General features: G+C 35.1%; 2 protein-coding genes across 4 annotated transcripts in view; one reads left to right on the forward strand and one right to left on the reverse strand.

Moving 5' to 3' along the window:
• LOC102630623 (disease resistance protein At4g27190-like) overlaps positions 1–19,423 on the reverse strand; it is a 79,103-nt gene that overhangs the window by 36,405 nt on the left and 23,275 nt on the right. The window lies entirely within an intron of this gene.
• On the forward strand, positions 2,283–9,040 carry LOC102618116 (uncharacterized). Of its 2 annotated transcripts, none has more exons than XR_008054837.1 (2): positions 2,283–2,763; positions 8,271–8,741. XR_008054837.1 is itself a non-coding variant. In XM_052441687.1 (2 exons), the coding sequence occupies exons 1-2, from the start codon at positions 2,649–2,651 to the stop codon at positions 8,739–8,741; spliced, it is 528 nt and encodes a 175-aa protein (XP_052297647.1). In that variant the 5' UTR covers positions 2,283–2,648; the 3' UTR covers positions 8,742–9,040. The 2 variants fall into 2 exon arrangements, 1 of the variants encoding a protein (XP_052297647.1); XM_052441687.1 differs by having other exon boundaries at positions 2,283–2,705; positions 8,271–9,040.

The following is a 19,423-nucleotide window of genomic DNA, read 5'->3' on the forward strand; positions in this document are numbered from 1 at the left end:
ATATCATGTATTTGGTTATTGTTGCCCTGTTGACGCATGTTGAAGAAGAAAGCACTGGTTCACAACTCTACGTTTTCATATATTCTAAAGAAATAATTAAGTTTTCATAGAATAATTTTGGTATATACATTGCTTGTGTACTGTGAAATTGAAATGAATATTGATGGACAGAGCAATGTATATGCCTAATAAAACATAAAGCAAATCCTTGAACGAATGATTCAGGACTAAAACTTTTATGAAAGCAAATACCGGAAACACACAAAAAGCATTTAAGAGAGAAACTAAACAGCAAATAATCGAAGTAAGATCAATAATATATGATTTGATTTATGCATATTCAAAAACCAAAATATAAAATAAAATAAAAAAATAAAGTTTGATTTATTCTTTCCACAAAAAACAGGGGAATGAAAACAGAGGCAACTTGTTATACCAATTTTTTCTTCTTAATTTCCGGCAAAAAAAAAATCAATAAACAGGGGAATGAAAACAAAGGAACGAAAACAGAGGGAACTTGCTTTTCAGGCTATCTTGTGACATGATGATATTGCTCGTGAATGCATGAAAATTTCTAATGCAAACAGCTCAATTTGGGATGATAAGCTTAAGTTTGCAAGTGATGCAAGTAAATAACTTTTTGCGGTTAATTGAATCTTTAATACTCTGGGCCCTATTCTAAAATTTGTAGGTTGCTTCAGAAGAAAGGGCAGTTCTCACTCATCTTTAATCTCCAAGTAAAATTAGATACAAAGCAAATCTAATAAAATGACAAACAAACAAACAAAACAAAGAAAAGACAGGAGGCAAACAACATTGATCTTAAGCCAACTGATATTTAAACAGAGAATTCTTTTCTTTTATTTTTTTAACCACCTTTTGCTCAAGGATTAGAGTTTTTATATTAACAGAAAGGTTTCAGGGGTCTGAATAAAAGCCCACAATTTCTCTAATTGTTTTTTTTTTTTTTTTGGGAAAAATGGATGCAAATTATCCAAAGCTAATAATAAGAACACAGACATTACAAATGAACAATAACTTAAAACTCAAGCAAAATAAATGACAAGATGAAAACAAACAAGAGAAATTTTTTCTTGGAAATTAGATGGAAATTAAGAACTGCTAGTAAAAGATATTATTAGATGATTTAGAACATGTGTACCTCTTTAATTGTCTGGGATCAAAGAATTGATGAGCTTCTCCATTCGCATTGAATATTAAGTAAGAACGGGTATTCAAAGAAATTATTAGGAAAAATTTTAATGAGTAAAAGATCACTGTTAACTGCAGACGAATGTCATAGTAAAATGTTGATGTGTGTAATAACAATGAATTGCAAAAGAAGAAGACTTAATCATGCACCCCTTTAATACCCGAGTTTTAAGATTTAATTTTTGAAGTTCAGAATGAAGACCAAAAGCCGAATCTTTAACAAGGCATGCAGTGAGATACAAGAAATGGATCGGGTAAAATACTTTAAAAAATGTTGTTCAACTCAATTAACTTGAAGAAAGCACTAATTTATAGCTCTACGTTTCATATGTTCTAATGAAATAATCAAGTTAAAAGTTTTCAACGAATAAATACCTGTTGCGCTTGAATAATTTTAGCATATACATTACTTGTATCCTGTGAAATTGAAAAGAATATTGATATGCAGAGCTTACTAGTAGAGAGAAGCTTTGTAAGATTCCTGATAAAAGAGAAAGCAAAAGCTTGAATCAGGAATGACATCTTAGAAAGAAACTAAATATCAAAGTAGGATCAATAATGACTTGATTTATGCTTTTTTGTTATTTCATTTGTTCTGTCCACAAATGATGCCTCGTTATTACGAGTTCCAACCTGGACGTTATGCACAAATTGTTCTTATGTTTAACAGAAAAAATGAAAGCTGGTCACCATACAAAATTGCACGAACAAATCTTCAATTTGATGATTATAAAATAAAATAAATTTTATTAATAGATTATGGGTATGTTAACGTTAGGGATTTGATCAGATGATCATATGATTTACTAAACGCTTTAACAAGAACAAGAAAAAGAATTAATGAGTTAAAAAAATTTTAAAAATAAAATAAGAGAGAAGTAGAGAAGTTATTTGCAATTACCAAACTGAAAAAATGGGAAATGAAAACAAGGGAGCCCTGTTTTTCCTCTCAGTTTTTTTTCTCTCTTTTTCGAGTGGTGAGAATGATAACAGAAAATGAGAGCTCACTATTTTCATTTGTTGGCCTAAAAGCCTTCCTCGAAGAGATGCATAAATTTTATTTAACAACAAGAAGTCAGTGTCCTTTGATGGATGCATTTTTAAGCAAAAATAGGTTTGTAACAGGCCAAATTTGTCTGGCATGCCAATCAGGTGGATCCAGGAAAGTTCAACAAAGTTCTGGTATGGCGTAGTGAAATTGGTTTGCACAACTCGAGCCTTTCAGGTGAATGGGATTACTTTTGATTTGTAAATGTTATAAATCTAAAAGTATGTAGAATGCCCCTGCTCCTCCCCATTGTTTATCTTATGCAATAATTTGTTGTAGATGCTAATATCTTTGTCGATACCTGTAACAGTATTACAATATCTGCGTTTATTGGGTTTTATATAGGTTCGACTGTTTGACAGTACACACTATCTGAAGGCATTTGGAAATGGAGATGTATGGGTTGCTGTTGGGGGGAGTAGTGATGTTCTTCCTACTGTCAAATGTATGTCTAATTAGTTGTTGTTCCTAAGACTGGTGCTAGCTTGTGGGCCAATCTTTGGGTATACCCATGCCTGCCATCCTACTTTGATATTCACTTTGTTATCCCCTTGTTGTGTATTCAGTGAATCAAATCAAAGAGGATGAAACGACAGAGTTAGCTTGCGTTTTGTGATGCTCGATAACTTCAGTAAAACGACACTTAAAGACTGCATTTTATGAAGTAAATGTTTTGCTTGCTACAACGACATACAGTCTTGCCGTTTTGAAGTTAATAGAACACGAGCAGAACACGTGCATACAAAAGGTTGTTAAAGGGCCGTTATTGCACATGGTCCTCACGTGCGTTTCTGGGAAGCCTCTGAGGTGGTTTATAAGCTGTGATGCTCAGCTGGAAACAGGGTGTGTGTTGGTTGAGAGAGAGAGCATTGTAACGAGAGAAAGAAAGCTTGAGACTGAGAGTTTTCTTGTTCCTGTTGAGTGCTTGTTAATCTCTGTAATCAAGTCTTGAAGTCATATCAATGAAGCTGTTAAGTTTGTTCCCCCGTGGATGTAAGTCAGTGCAAATTGACTGAACCACGTTACATAGTTGTGTTCTGTGATTTCTTGATTTCAATTCGTTTCTTTGTTTGTTTCTAAACACAATCCTAGTCTTAGTAATAGGTCATTAATCCATTAAGCTTTCTGGTTGTCTTTGGGAGGCATCTTGATTGATTCTAATCAAAGATCCTTTGGGAAGTGTTCTGTAAAGCTTCTGTTTTCAGCTTATCAGAATCTTCAATTGGTATCAGAGCTGGATTGAAAGATTAGATCCAAGTATGGCTGCTCCAAGAATTGATCTAGAAAAATTTAATGGAAAGAATGATTTTAACATGTGGAAAGTGAAAATGGAAGCACTGCTGATCACACAGGGGCTGGGTGATGCCATTGAACCAGCAACCAAGAAAGAGGGGTCTTCATCTCGTACTCCTGAGCAAATTGCTGAAATTGACAAGAAGGCCAAAAGCACCATAATCTTGAGTCTCAGTGACTCAGTTATCAGAGAAGTTGCAAAGGAGAAAACAGTGGCAGAGTTATGGGCAAAACTTGAGAGTTTATACATGACCAAATCACTGGCTAACAGGCTGTACATCAAGAAGAGAATGTTTTCACTCAAGATGGCTGAGGGATCCTCTCTTGATGAGCACATTGATGAGTTCAACAAGGTTTGTGATACCTTGGAAACTATTGATGAAGGGCTGAACGATGAAGGCAAAGCTCTACTCTTGATAAGCTCCCTACCTCCTTCATACTCAAACTTTGTCGATGCTCTCATGTATGGCAGACAATCTCTATCCCTGGATGAGGTTAAAGATGCCTTAAATACAAGAGGGTTACAAGAGAAACAAGTGAATGGAGTACATGGAGAGGGGCTGACTGTGAAAGGAAAGATTGACAAGACTGAAGGAAAGAAAAAGAAACAAAGCAAGACAAAGAACAAGAACAAAAATCTAAAGTGCTTCCAATGTCACAAGGAGGGGCACTTTAAAAAGGACTGCCCAGAGAAGAGTTTCAAGAAGAAGGGACAGAATGGTGATGCAGCTATTGTTGAAGAAGAGGGATATGAATCAGCTGATGTGTGTGTGGCAACAGAAGAAGTGCAGAAGGGTAAGTGGATCCTTGACTCTGGATGCACATTTCATATGAGTCCTTGCCAAAATTTCTTTTCTGAATATCATAAGATTGATGGGGGAAAGGTTATGATGGGAAATAATGCAGTGTGCAAAGTCATTGGGATAGGAAATATAAACCTTAAGCTTCATAATGGAACCATATGAGAAGTCAAGCAGGTTAGACATGTACCAGAACTCAAAAGAAACCTAATCTCTTTAGGGATGCTTGACCAAGTTGGTTATAGTGTTAGGCTTGAACATGGAAAAATTGAAATCCTTAATGGGGCTACACTGATTATGAAAGGAAGTAGAAAGAATGGAGTATATGTTTTAGATGGTGAAGTAGTAACTGGAGAATCCAGTGTATCCACTAAGGTTAACATGGATGCAACCAGATTATGGCATCTGAGACTAGGGCACATGAGCATTAAGGGCCTTAAAGAACTAGCTAAGCAGGGTGTTCTGGGAAGTAATAAGATTGGGGAATTAGTTTTTTGTGAAGACTGTGTCCTAGGGAAGTCTGCAAGAGCTAGTTTCAAGAAATCTCAGCATAATACTATAGACATTCTGGACTACATTCACTCAGATCTGTGGGGGCCATCTCAAGTCCCATCTATGGGGGGAAATAGATTCTTCATGTCTATAATTGATGATTTTTCGAGGAGGGTTTGGGTGTATGTTCTCAGAACAAAGGATCAAGTATTTGGCAAGTTTAAGGATTGGAAAGCCTTAGTTGAAAACCAAACAGGTAAGAAGGTTAAGAAGCTAAGGACAGACAATGGACTTGAATATTGTAATCAGATGTTTGATGATTTCTGTGCTAGTGAGGGCATTGGCAGACATAGAACAGTGAGAATGACTCCTCAACAGAATGGGCTTGCTGAAAGGATGAACAGAACTTTAATGAATAAAGTCAGGTGCATGATGATTCAGTCAAAGCTGCCAAAAGGGCTCTGGGCAGAAACCTTGTTAACAGCTTGCTTACTGGTCAACCTAAGTCCTTCAGCAGCCATTGAGTTCAAGACTCCTTATGAACTGTGGTCTGGTAAACCTGGAAACTACAATAATCTCAAAGTATTTGGGTGTACAGCATATGCACACACAAATCAGGGAAAATTAGAACCTAGAGCCTTAAAGGGACAGTTTATAGGTTATCCAGATGGAGTGAAGGGTTATAAATTGTGGTGTTCAGAACTAACTCCACCCAGATGCATAACAAGCAGGGATGTGGTGTTCAATGAGGAGGATGAGCTGACTACTGGAAACCCAGCTGAAGCTGCTGAATCTCAAGATAGTGGTACTGAAAGTATACAGTTTGAGGTGGAGCATCCATTTAAGAAATCTTCAAATGAAGCTGCAGATTCGGATGAAGATAATTCTGAAAATAAAGAACACCAAACAGAACATCAACATCACCAAAATCAAACTGAGCTTGGAGAATATCAGTTGGCAAAAGACAGAGAAAGAAGAACTACCAGACCTCCAAAGAGATATGGCTATGCAGATCTAATAGCTTATGCACTTGCTACCTCACATGAAATTGATGAAACAGAACCTAAGAGCTACAAAGAAGCAGTTAACAGTACAAGCAAGGTTGAATGGCAGATAGCCATGGATGATGAAATAGCTTCCCTTTACAGAAACAATACATGGGAGCTGGTGAGAAAGCCTGATAATAGAAGGCTAGTGGGATGCAAATGGATATACAGGATCAAAGATGGGGTGTCAGCTACAGAACCTAGGAGGTTTAAGGCTAGGCTGGTAGCTAAAGGATACACACAGAAAGAGGGCATTGATTTCAAAGAAGTATTCTCACCTGTGGTTAGACATGCATCAATAAGGGTCTTGTTGGCTCTAACAGCAGTTTATGACATGGAGCTTGATCAACTCGATGTCAAAACAGCCTTTCTGCATGGGAACCTGCAAGAAGAAATCTTCATGACACAACCAGAAGGGTATACAGACCAGCTGAAGCCAAATCATGTGTGTCTACTAAAGAAGTCACTGTATGGGTTAAAACAATCACCCAGACAGTGGTACCTCAGATTTGATGAGTTCATAACATCTCATGGATTCAATAAATGCAGCTTTGATTGTTGTGTTTACTACAAAACAACAAAAGCAGATCTCCACATATACTTGCTCTTATATGTGGATGATATGTTAATAGCTTGCAAACAAAGAGAAGAGATTGATGCCTTGAAGTTACTGCTCAGCTCAGAATTTGACATGAAAGACTTAGGGCATGCCAAGAAGATCTTAGGCATGGAAATAAGGAGAAACAGAAAGGAAGGAAAGATATTTCTAACTCAAGAGAAGTATCTAGCTAAGGTACTTGACACCTTTGGGATGGAAAGCTGTAAACCTGTCATGACACCCCTGGCATCACATTTCAGACTCTCAAATCAGCAATGTCCTCAGACTGATGAAGAGAAATCTGAAATGATAAAAATTCCATATGCAAATGCTGTTGGATGCATGATGTATGCAATGGTATTAACCAGACCAGATCTTGCATATGCTTTAAGCCTTGTGAGCAGATACATGGCAACACCAGGGAAGGAGCATTGGAATGCAGTGAAATGGATTCTAAGATACTTAAAGGGTACCTTGGGGGTTGGACTGCAATATGGGAGAACTGAGGGCAGAAATGGTGGGCTATGTGGATATGTAGACTCAGACTTTGCAGGGGACAATGATAGAAGAAGATCCTTAACAGGCTATATGTTTATGCTAAACGGATGTCTAATCAACTGGAAAGCAAGCCTTCAACACATTGTAGCTTTGTCAACTACAGAAGCTGAATACACTGCAGCTACAGAGGCTGTTAAAGAAGCCTTGTGGCTTAAGGGTATGCTAGCTGAACTGGGGAAGAAGCAACAGTCTGTTGATATTCATTGTGATAGCTCAAGTGCGATCTATCTGAGCAAGAATCCAGTACACCATGAAAGAACCAAACACATTGATGTGAAGCTACACTTTATAAGGAATGAAGTGTCTAAAGGAGTCATCAAAATGGTTAAAGTTCACACTGACAGTAACCCAGCTGACATGCTTACAAAGGTGGTACCTACAGCCAAATTCAGCCTCTGCTTGGATTTGACTGGAGTGTGCAGCTCCTGAGAAATGCACACGATAATGGGGAAGAAGTTTATCAGGGATGATTTGCTTCAAGGTGGAGTTTGTTGTGTATTCAGTGAATCAAATCAAAGAGGATGAAACGACAGAGTTAGCTTGCGTTTTGTGATGCTCGATAACTTCAGTAAAACGACACTTAAAGACTGCATTTTATGAAGTAAATGTTTTGCTTGCTACAACGACATACAGTCTTGCCGTTTTGAAGTTAATAGAACACGAGCAGAACACGTGCATACAAAAGGTTGTTAAAGGGCCGTTATTGCACATGGTCCTCACGTGCGTTTCTGGGAAGCCTCTGAGGTGGTTTATAAGCTGTGATGCTCAGCTGGAAACAGGGTGTGTGTGTTGGTTGAGAGAGAGAGCATTGTAACGAGAGAAAGAAAGCTTGAGACTGAGAGTTTTCTTGTTCCTGTTGAGTGCTTGTTAATCTCTGTAATCAAGTCTTGAAGTCATATCAATGAAGCTGTTAAGTTTGTTCCCCCGTGGATGTAAGTCAGTGCAAATTGACTGAACCACGTTACATAGTTGTGTTCTGTGATTTCTTGATTTCAATTCGTTTCTTTGTTTGTTTCTAAACACAATCCTAGTCTTAGTAATAGGTCATTAATCCATTAAGCTTTCTGGTTGTCTTTGGGAGGCATCTTGATTGATTCTAATCAAAGATCCTTTGGGAAGTGTTCTGTAAAGCTTCTGTTTTCAGCTTATCAGAATCTTCATCCCCTTCATATTAGTAATCAGTAAACACGATAATGCGACTAAAGTTTGTAGTCTCTTTATAGGCAATCCCTGCTGCCTTAAGACTTGAAACTAAACAAATTGGAGGGCGACTCAGAGGTCCATCTCCAATTAATCCATCAATGGATAGAATTCTGTTTGCAAACGCAAGAGCATTGCCTTTCAAGCAAGAGGTTATCCCAGGCGCATCTCCCTCTGCCCTTGAAATTACTCTGGTTAAGTTGCCTGAAGAACTTCTGAAGGGTAAACAAAGTCTGGATACTAACTTAATTGCTGGAGTGCCCTCGGCTGAAATTCTGGCCAGATTTGAGTTTTTGGAGCCATTATCTGAAGCGACATTGTCAGATTATGAGTGGCTGGTTGCTAATCTGCAAAAACCTGCCCTGCTCAAGTACAGGAAATTGAATGATCACAATTTCTTCATCATTGTAGCCTCCATAGTTGAAGTTTCCTCATTTGAAGATGTTTATGCATACACTTTTTCCCTTCTCAAGTACAGGAAATTGAAGAATTAACTAGATATGATATGCTGAGGCCTTGTGATTTGTTGTGAAGGAATAGGATGATCGCGACCAAGAACCCTATCAAGGTAGATTTTATGATGTTAACATATTATTAAGCATTTGTTACTTTTAGCAACCTTTTGCTCAAGGATTAGTGTTTTTATATTAACAGAAAGGTTTCAGGGGTCTGAATAAAAGCCCACAATTTCTCTATTTTATTTTTATTTTTATTTTTTGAAAGGAGCTTCACTATTGGCCTTGAACATATAAGAATGAGCAAAAGATCAATGTCAACTGCCGAGGAATGTGAGTTAAGATTTCATCAGAGTAAGTAATACAAATGAATTGTAAAAGGACAAGACTTAAGCGTGCACCCCGTGTTTTGTTTTATTGCATAAACATAACATGTAGTCAATTTTAAGAGAGCATAATAATAACCATTTAATGCATAAATTTAGAATTAGCTTTTTTTTTTGTAATTCTATATTTAAATATAAACGTCAATGGAAAATTTTGAAAATTTGGATATAAAATTTTAAATCACCAGACAAAAAAAAAAAGCAGGGGAACGGAAATAGAGGAATCTTGTTTTACCTTTTTTTTTTCCCCCTTTAACTCTTGTTCTTATATAAATAATCTTGTTTTGATGATTGTAACTCGTGACCGCGGGAAAATTTCTAATGGAAACAACTCAATTTCGGAAGATAAGCTTAATTCTGCAAGTGATGAATTTGTTCAATTGGCTCTGTACTTGAACTAGTTGGATTGGTTGATTGATGATTGACTAAATTTGAATTAAGTTTAATAGCTTAGCTATCATGTACTCCTTAAAAGCAAACGTAAATCTTTTTTAGATTTGAATGAATTTGGGAACCTGTTGGATTGATTGTTTATAGATCATTAATTTCAGATACTACAACGTAAATATTAAGAGAAACATGAGTGATCTCCAAGTGATAAAGATGCTTTGGTTATAACTAAATTCGACGTGGCCTTATTTACAAATTGGTGTATGTTAACAGAAACATGAAATTCACATCACACAAAATTGCACGAACAAATATTAAGAGAACGTAATAAGAATCACTCAGTGCGTAAGGGTAAATTTAGGATTACATATTCTTTTTTATTTAATAAAATCCCAGAGGCAAATCATAAAAGTTTAGATATAAAAATTTTCAATCACCAAACAAAAAACAGGGAGAATGAAAACACAGGAAACTTGTTTTACCTTTTTCTCATCTAACTCATGTTCTTATATAATATTTTCCGTGGTATTTCAGGCAAGCAAAAAATAAATAAATAAAGAGCAAGTTGCTAAAATTGATTTATCTTGTTTTTCAGGCAATCTTGTGATATGATGATAATGCTCATGAATGCTAGAAAACTTCTAATGCAAACAATTCTATTTGGGATGATAAGCTTAATTTTACAAGTGATAAATATAAATAACTTTTTGTGGTTAATTGAATTTGTAATTACTCTTAGCCCTATTCTAAAATTTGAAGGCTGCTTGAGAAAAATGAATATTTCTCACTCATCTGTAATCTTCAAGGAAAAAATATATATAATAAAATGACAAACAAACAAACAAACAAATAAAAGACAGCAAACAAACAACATTGATCTTATGCCTACTGATATTTAAACAGAGAATTCTTTCTTCTTTTTCTCTTCATGGATTAGAGTTTTTGCTATTAACAGAAAGGTTTCAAGGGTCTGAATAAAATCCCAGACTTTTTTTTAACTTTGTTTTTCGTGGGAAAATGGATTCAAATTAACCAAAGCCAATAATAAGATCATAGACTTTAACAATGAACAATAACTTAAGCAAAACCAATGACAAGATTAAAACAAACCACAGAAATTTTTTCTCGGAAAGTAGATGAAAAGCAAGTAAGAACTGCTATTAAAGGATATTATTAAAGGATTTAGAACATGTATACCTCTTTAATTATATGGGATCAGAGAATCGATGACCTCCTCTATTCGCTTCGGATATTAAGTAAGAAGTGCTATTAAAAGAATGAATTGATGAGAGTAATAACAATGAATTGCAAAATAGGAAGACTCAATCATGCACCCCTTTTATACCTGATCATATTAAGAAGTCGTTAAAGAATAACGACTAAATTAGGAATTAATTCTGAAGTTCAGAATCAAGAACAAAGACGAAGCTTTAATAAAGCATGCAGTGAGATACAAGAAATGGATCTGGTAAAATACATTAAAAAAATTTGTTCAACCTAGTTAAGCTGATGAAAGCACTAGCTGTTGGCTCTACGTTTCATATGTTCTAATGAAATAATTAAGTTGAAGTTTTCAACGAATAAATGCCTGTTTCGCTTGAATAGCTTTGGCACATACATTACTTGTGTCCTGTGAAATTGAAAAGGTTATTGATTTACAAAGCTTATTAGTAGGGAAAAGCTACGTAAGATGCCTGATCAAAGATAAAGCAAGAGCTTGAATGAAGAGTGACATTTTAGAAAGAAACTAAAGTGTAATCATCAAAGTAGGATCAATAATGTACCACTTTCCTTGCAAATCTGGTGTGGGTTTTCTGAATAGATTTTTACATTATTCTATTTAACCATTTTGGCTTTACCCTAAGCATTCTTGGTTGGCATTGTCCTGTAATCTGCGTGCCCTGGATACGTGAGAGGGAATGATGAGGGTAGATATGCAATTTCAAGAAGCGATTTGCTTGCATAATTCAATGCATGGAAAGAGATGTACCTGACCAGACAAAAGGGGACCATCCATATCTGAGCTTTGTTGGAACATTTTCAACAATAAATGTGTCTTATGGTAAAGACATGTCCTATTAATTGTGCCTTATAGAAAAGGTACCTTTCACTAAAGACATGTCTAATTAAATGATGTCTTGTTGTAAGGACATGTCCATTTAATTGTGTCTTATATAAAAGGTATCTTTTTACTAAATGATATAACTTTTCATGACAACATTTCACTTAGAGATACATCATTTCATGGTGACATTTCATTTGAAATGGTGATGATTCAATTTGGACCATTGATTAAAATCAAATCTAGATCCAATGGCCATGAATGAAGGGGTATCATGAAAGATGACAACCCAAATGAGGGGGCACAAGTATATCTATAAATAGGGGTCATGTTTAAGCCATTGAGACATGAAATGAATGATCCTACACCACTCTTTTCTTAGCATTCCTTTCTAGTACGAATTTCAACACAAAACACCCATTTCTTTTGTGCATTCACATTCCAATATATTGTTTTCTGCAGGAACAATATATTGTTTCTTGGCAGGCTTGCAACATTCAAGAGTATTCTGGTTTGCTTTCGTCGATGCACAACGCAAGCAAACAAACAAGTGCTTCATTGTATCTTAGAGGCGTATTTGCTTAACCCATGTGCATCACTCAATTGGTGGGGGCAAATAACGTCTTAAGGAAAGCGACTTATTGTAACGTGCCTTGAAGCATACAAAATTTCTGCAGTTTCTTCCTACATACAGAGTTAGTTGTAAACACATTTCTTTACATAATAAAGTTCCACCATTATTGTTGTATTTCTCTACATTTGTCATTCTCCACAAATAAACCTCAAACAATCTTAAGACGTTATTTCTGCAACAATGGCACCAAGTTCATCTTTTCGACAATTCGCAGTAGATTTTGTCAAATTGGAGCGGTTCGATGGTGGCAACTTTATTCGTTGGCAGAAAAAGTTGCATTTCTTGTTGACAAGCCTCAATGTGGTCTATGTTCTTACAACACCAAAGCCTCAAGAACGTGAGAATGAGACATTAGCGGAAACCAGAGTGCGACATAAGTGGGAGCAAGATGACTACGTGTGTAAGGGACACATTTGCAATGCCATGTCTGATACTTTGTTTGATCAATATCACAACAAACCTACATCAAAAGAGATATGGGACTCATTAGAGGCTAAGTACATGATGGAAGATGCCACAAGTAAGAAATTCTTGGCTTCTAAATTTTTTAATTATAGAATGGTTGATAATAGACTTGTGGTTGAACAATATAATGAGATTTTGCATATTCTTGATCAATTCAACCAACATAACATGAAAATGGATGAGTCTATTATTGTCTCTTCAATTATTGATAAACTTCCTCCCTCTTGGAAAGACTATAAGAAAAGTCTTAAACATAACAAAGAGGAAATCAGTCTGGATGGCTTAGGCCAAAGTCTTCGTATTGAAGAGGAACTCAAGCTTAATAGTTTTGAGGATCAGACTACTACGACCTCTAAAATTAATGTTGTAGAGGAAGGGAAGGATTTTAAGCATTCTAATCACCCTAAGAATAATCAAAAGAGAAAGTTTGATTCCAAAAAGAATCAAAACAATAAGAAGAAAAAGAAGGGTACATGCCACCATTGCGGAAAACCTGGCCATTTCAAAAGAGATTGTCGACTTCTGAAGAAACAAAAGGAAGTTTCGAACACAAATTTTGTGGCCATGATATCTGAGATTAATGTTCTTGAAGATGATAATGCATGGTGGATAGATTCTGGTGCAACCAAGCATGTATGCAAGGATCGTAGCCTTTTCAAATCTTATAAAGCAATGGATGATGGAAGTGTTCTTTACATGGGAAATTCCTCCACTGCAATAGTTAAAGGAAAAGGCAATGTGCAACTAGAGTTTACTTCCGGAAAAGCTTTAACTCTTACTGATGTTTATCATGTTCCTGAAGTTAGAAAAAACCTTGTATCTGGTAGTCTTCTTAATAAGTTTGGCTTCAAACTTGTTTTTGAGTCAAACAAATTTATATTATCTAAGGGTGGTACCTTTGTTGGGAAAGGATACATGTATAAAGGAATGTTTAAACTCAATATCAATAATATGAATGTTTCTTCTGCTTATATGGTTGATTCATTATCTTTGTGGCATAATCGTTTAGGACATGTGAATATTAGAAGATTGCATGATATGGCTAATTTAGAGTTAATTCCTAAGCATGAAAATGATATGCATGAAAAATGTAAAGTATGTGCACAGACTAAAATCACAAGATCTCCTTTTCCAAAAATTGAAAAAACATCTTCTTTATTGCATTTAATTCATAACGATGTGTGTGATATGCATAGTAATCCTTCTAAAGGTGGTAAAAAATATTTTGTAACATTTATTGATGATTTTTCAAAATATTGCTATGTGTATTTGTTACATTCTAAAGATCAAGTGTTAGAAAAATTTAAAACTTATAAAAATGAAGTTGAGAATTTTTGTGACACTAAAATTAAATGCCTTAGAAGTGATAAAGGAGGTGAATATGCTTTTCCTGACTTTTGTGAATCTGTTGGCATTATACATGAAACTAGCACTGCATATACTCCACAACAAAATGGCGTAGCTGAAAGGAAAAATAGGACATTAATAGAAATGGTTAATGCTATGCTTTTTAATGCTGGGCTTGGTAAAGGTTTTTGGGGTGAAGCTATTTTAACTGCATGTCATATCTTAAATAGAGTGCCTAATAAGAAAACAAAGGTGGCCCCATATGAATTATGGAAAAAGAGAAAGCCTAATCTTTCTTATCTAAGAGTTTGGGGTTGTCGAGCCATTGTAAGACTACCAGAACCTAAGATAAAGAAATTAGGAGAAAGGGGCATTGAATGCATATTCTTGGGATATGCAGAGCATAGTAAAGCTTATAGGTTTCTTGTAACAGAACCTAATAGCTTTGTTGAGATCAATACTATAGTGGAATCTAGAGATGCAATATTCTATGAAAATAGATTTTCCACTATACCAAAAAGTATTGATTCTCAAGAGAATGATAAACAAATAGAAATTGGTCAAAAGCGTGATGCTAATAATGAACAAAATCATTTGAGAAGAAGTAAAAGAATAAGGACTATAAAATCTTTTGGACCAGATTTTATAGTCTATTTAGTTGAAGGGACAAGAGACTCACAATCAAAACAGACCATGATCACATCTACTATGGAGTCTGATCCCCTCACCTATGAAGAGGCAATGAAGTCTCAAGATGCTGCTTTTTGGAAAGAGGCCATTAATGATGAAATGGACTCTATTGTGGGTAATAAGACTTGGAAATTAGTTGATTTACCACCTGGCTCTAATCCTATAGGTTGTAAATGGATTTTCAAAAAGAAGAAGAAAGTTGATGGAACAATTGAAAGATTTAAAGCAAGACTAGTAGCAAAAGGCTTTACACAAAAAGAAGGCCTTGATTATTTTGATACATATGCACCTGTTGCAAGAATTGCTACTATTAGAGTCTTGATTGCTTTGGCTTCAATTTATCAATTTGAAATCCATCAAATGGATGTAAAAACAGCTTTCTTAAATGGAGAATTAGATGAGGAAATTTACATGAAACAACCAGAAGGGTTTGTTATGCTAGGACAAGAACATAAAGTTTGTAAACTAGTCAAGTCTTTATATGGTCTTAAACAAGCTCCAAAGCAGTGGCACGAAAAGTTTGACAAAGTGATTGTCTCAAATGGATTTAATATTCATGAATCTGATAAATGTGTCTATAGCAGATTCAATGGAAATAAAGGTGTGATTATTTGTTTATATGTAGATGACATGTTAATTTTTGGTACTGATAGTGAGAGCATTGAACTCACTAAATTATTATTGTCATCTAATTTTGATATGAAAGACATGGGACTTGCTGATGTGATTTTGGGGATTAAAATTCTAAAAAATGATAATGGCCTAGTATTGTCCCAATCACATTATATTGAGAAAATTTTAAAGAAATTTAATTATTATGATTGTAAGTCTGTGTCAACACCTTTTGATTCAAACATAAGACTGTATCCTAACACTGGCAGATCAGTATCTCAATTAGAATATGCACGTATTATTGGATGTCTTATGTATGCGATGACTTGTACTAGGCCTGATATTGCTTTCGCTGTTGGAAAGCTCAGTAGATATACTAGTAATCCAAGCCAAGCACACTGGCAAGCAGTGTACAGAATTCTAAAATATTTAAAACATACAATGGATTATGGTATATACTACACTGGATATCCTTCAGTTTTAGAAGGATTTTCGGATGCTAGTTGGATTACTGATCGAGATGATCATACATCCACAAGTGGTTGGATTTTTAATCTTGGTGGAGGAGCTATTTCATGGGGCTCAAAGAAGCAAACTTGTATAGCAGACTCCACCATGGCTGCAGAATTTGTAGCTTTGGCTTCATGTTGCAAGGAAGCTGAATGGTTAAGGAATTTGCTTATAGAAATTCCTATTTGGCCTAAACCAATGCCTCCTGTATCTATTCACTGTGATAGTGAGGCAACTTTATCAAGAGCATATAGTCAAATCTATAATGGAAAGTCTAGGCACATTGGTCTAAGACATAGTTATGTAAGACAATTACTTACAGATGGAGTAATCACAATTGACTTTGTGAAATCATGCCAAAATTTGGCAGACCCCTTAACTAAAGGCCTTGCAAGGGATATTGTATTTAAAACTTCTAAGGGGATGGGACTGAAGCCAGCATCATCTTATCACCAATGATGGAAACTCAACCCAACACTTGAAATAACAAGATCTTGGGTTCAATGAGCAAAAGTACATCATATGTTGTGATAGCAAGCACTATAATATTTTATATGCGTCCCAAAGGTTAGTGCTTGATACCTGTAACATATGGGAAAGGTTAAGCTACTTAGCTTTTAATGGACTTATAAATGTTTTAGTTACAGGGACATTCTAGATAAGTCTACCTATGTGAGTGTAGGAGGTGGTGCCGCTTCCTATGTAACTCGGCTGGTTACTAAAGCGCTCATGAAAACAGGATATAGACACAGGGCCAATCCACGTGTCGGCTAAGGAATACTTGAGAATTTGAAAACTTATGTGTGAGATATATCCGGTTAGTCGATTAAGGTCGCTGGTTCAAAGCTTGCCTACCATGCCACCTTTGATTAACTTTGATGCATTGTCACTAAGTGAAGGTTCAAGTCCAAAAGACACCTTCATCTATGCATAAGTTTTCCAAGCCTGTGCAAGATAATTTTTCAAAATTCATTTATTTTGAAAATGGTGGGGGATTGTTGGAACATTTTCAACAATAAATGTGTCTTATGGTAAAGACATGTCCTATTAATTGTGCCTTATAGAAAAGGTACCTTTCACTAAAGACATGTCTAATTAAATGATGTCTTGTTGTAAGGACATGTCCATTTAATTGTGTCTTGTAGAAAAGGTATCTTTTTACTAAATGATATAACTTTTCATGACAACATTTCACTTAGAGATACATCATTTCATGGTGACATTTCATTTGAAATGGTGATGATTCAATTTGGACCATTGATTAAAATCAAATCTAGATCCAATGGCCATGAATGAAGGGGTATCATGAAAGATGACAACCCAAATGAGGGGGCACAAGTATATCTATAAATAGGGGTCATGTTTAAGCCATTGAGACATGAAATGAATGATCCTACACCACTCTTTTCTTAGCATTCCTTTCTAGTACGAATTTCAACACAAAACACCCATTTCTTTTGTGCATTCACATTCCAATATATTGTTTTCTGCAGGAACAATATATTGTTTCTTGGCAGGCTTGCAACATTCAAGAGTATTCTGGTTTGCTTTCGTCGATGCACAACGCAAGCAAACAAACAAGTGCTTCATTGTATCTTGGAGGCGTATTTGCTTAACCCATGTGCATCACTCAATTGGTGGGGGCAAATAACGTCTTAAGGAAAGCGACTTATTGTAACGTGCCTTGAAGCATACAAAATTTCTGCAGTTTCTTCTTACATACAGAGTTAGTTGTAAACACATTTCTTTACATAATAAAGTTCCACCATTATTGTTGTATTTCTCTACATTTGTCATTCTCCACAAATAAACCTCAAACAAGCTTGACTTTTTAGATAGATAAATATTCTTATTACTGTTGATAATGGAGAAGGGTTCTACTTTTACTTTGCCATCTTTGATATAAAACAGCATGATTCCTTTTTATCAAACACTTGCCTAAGTCTATTTTTTATTTTTCTTATTTTCAGAAAGAGATTAGCTTAATTTAAATTATATTCAAGTACAAAGTGTTATACACTCATAAAACGAGAAATAGGCATGTATTGATCACGCGCAATCTGTTTTTTTTTTCTTTTTTTTTTTTAATCCAGTCTTCTTATTTAAAAAAAAAAAAGAATTTATTTGCTTTATTTTAAATTATTTTTTCATGCGGTAAATGCAATACTGAGTAATGGGTGAGCAAAATATTTACAGGCACACCCCCTTTTAATGATTTCGTACTAAAATTAAAAATTGACGATTCCATGATGAAGTTAAAAGAGTAACTGAAGACCCATAAATGTTTTTTGGTCATGAGCAATTTTTGAGTTGGGACAGCACTCGTATGAAAAAAAATAGTTTTTTTTTTTTTAAGCATGAGGATATTAATTCTTTTTTTATAAATCAACGTGAATATAAAATTAAAAAATAGTTTTGAATAACTTCTTTTCTTTTTTCATAAATATAGATATAAAATTTTAAAGTCACCAAACACAAAACCAGGAAAATGGAAAGGAAGCCCTGTTTCTCCGCTGCTGCAAGCACAAATTCGGTTTCTACAGGAGTACCTTCTAAATGCACCATTTGTATTGCTTTGTTTCCACGTAAGCTAACGGAATTTGACGAAGACAAAATAGATATGAGTCGTGCTATTCACACCCCTCGATAATTCTTTCAAAATCCCCTTTCTAATTATACCGCCTTGAATAATTTCAAAACTGACTTTTCCTCTTATAATACCACCTTCAATTCCCTTAATACCCTTGTTCGCTATGAAAATAAGGAAAATGCCTACATAAAAAGCTGGCTCTGATAATCTACCTGAATTTACATTAGAAAAGAGTGGACTTTGAGAAATAAGAAGACAATATAGGGAATTTTACCAAAATAATCCATTTTTATATACAGGGAATGGTATTTTCTAATATAAGGAGGAGTGGAGAAATTAAATTGAGCAAAATAAAGAACCTCCATCGAGAAGTAAAAATGATAATATCTTTGTCGTGAAGAGATTTCTGCCTCATACAAATTTTTTATTCTAGAATGCTTGAAACCGAAAAGTTCTGTAGCTGTTTCAATTCAATTGCATACATTGACGAAACATTAAATACGGAAAAAAACAAAAAAGAAATAATAGGACATGGGGATTTCGAGAAGTTCTAAAGAGAGAAATGTATTTATAAGCATTGAAAATTAGCTCATTAAATTTGACAGAATAATATACAATCTCACTGTTGGCCAGAAAATAATAGTAAGAACTTGTGAACATATATAATCAATTATTTATTACTTAAGCTCTTTTTCTTCGTTATTTTGAATGGGTGCAAAGAAGAGAAATTCTGTACCCAAATCCAACTCGGATTGTGTAGACTGCTTGCAAGAGCTTTTAAAGTTGATCAAAATATGTTTACACTTTTAAAGTCACTATTATACATGAGTGCCCTAAAATAGGAGAAGGCGATTTGCCTGACATTACCTGTTTCCTGTCAAATCTAGCAGGTTTACTAATTAGATTTTAACAAGTCTCTAGGCAAAGTTTGCTAGAAATGGAATCAAATTATTCTATTTAATCTTACTGTCTATACCCTAATGGTTCTTGGTTTGCATCACTACTGCATCGTTCTATAATCTGTGTGCGTTGGCT

The sequence above is a fragment of the Citrus sinensis genome, chromosome 5, assembly GCF_022201045.2.
Source record: "Citrus sinensis cultivar Valencia sweet orange chromosome 5, DVS_A1.0, whole genome shotgun sequence".
Lineage (NCBI taxonomy): Eukaryota > Viridiplantae > Streptophyta > Magnoliopsida > Sapindales > Rutaceae > Citrus > Citrus sinensis.

What these genes read in the sequence shown, in the direction of transcription:
- LOC102618116 (XM_052441687.1), top strand. Translation starts at nt 2,649, where the DNA reads ATGGAGATGTATGGGTTGCTGTTGGGGGGAGTAGTGATGTTCTTCCTA. An exon ending in TGTTCTTCCTACTGTCAAAT is followed by an intron (nt 2,706 to 8,270) that starts GTATGTCTAATT and finishes GTCTCTTTATAG; the next exon opens with GCAATCCCTGCTGCCTTAAG.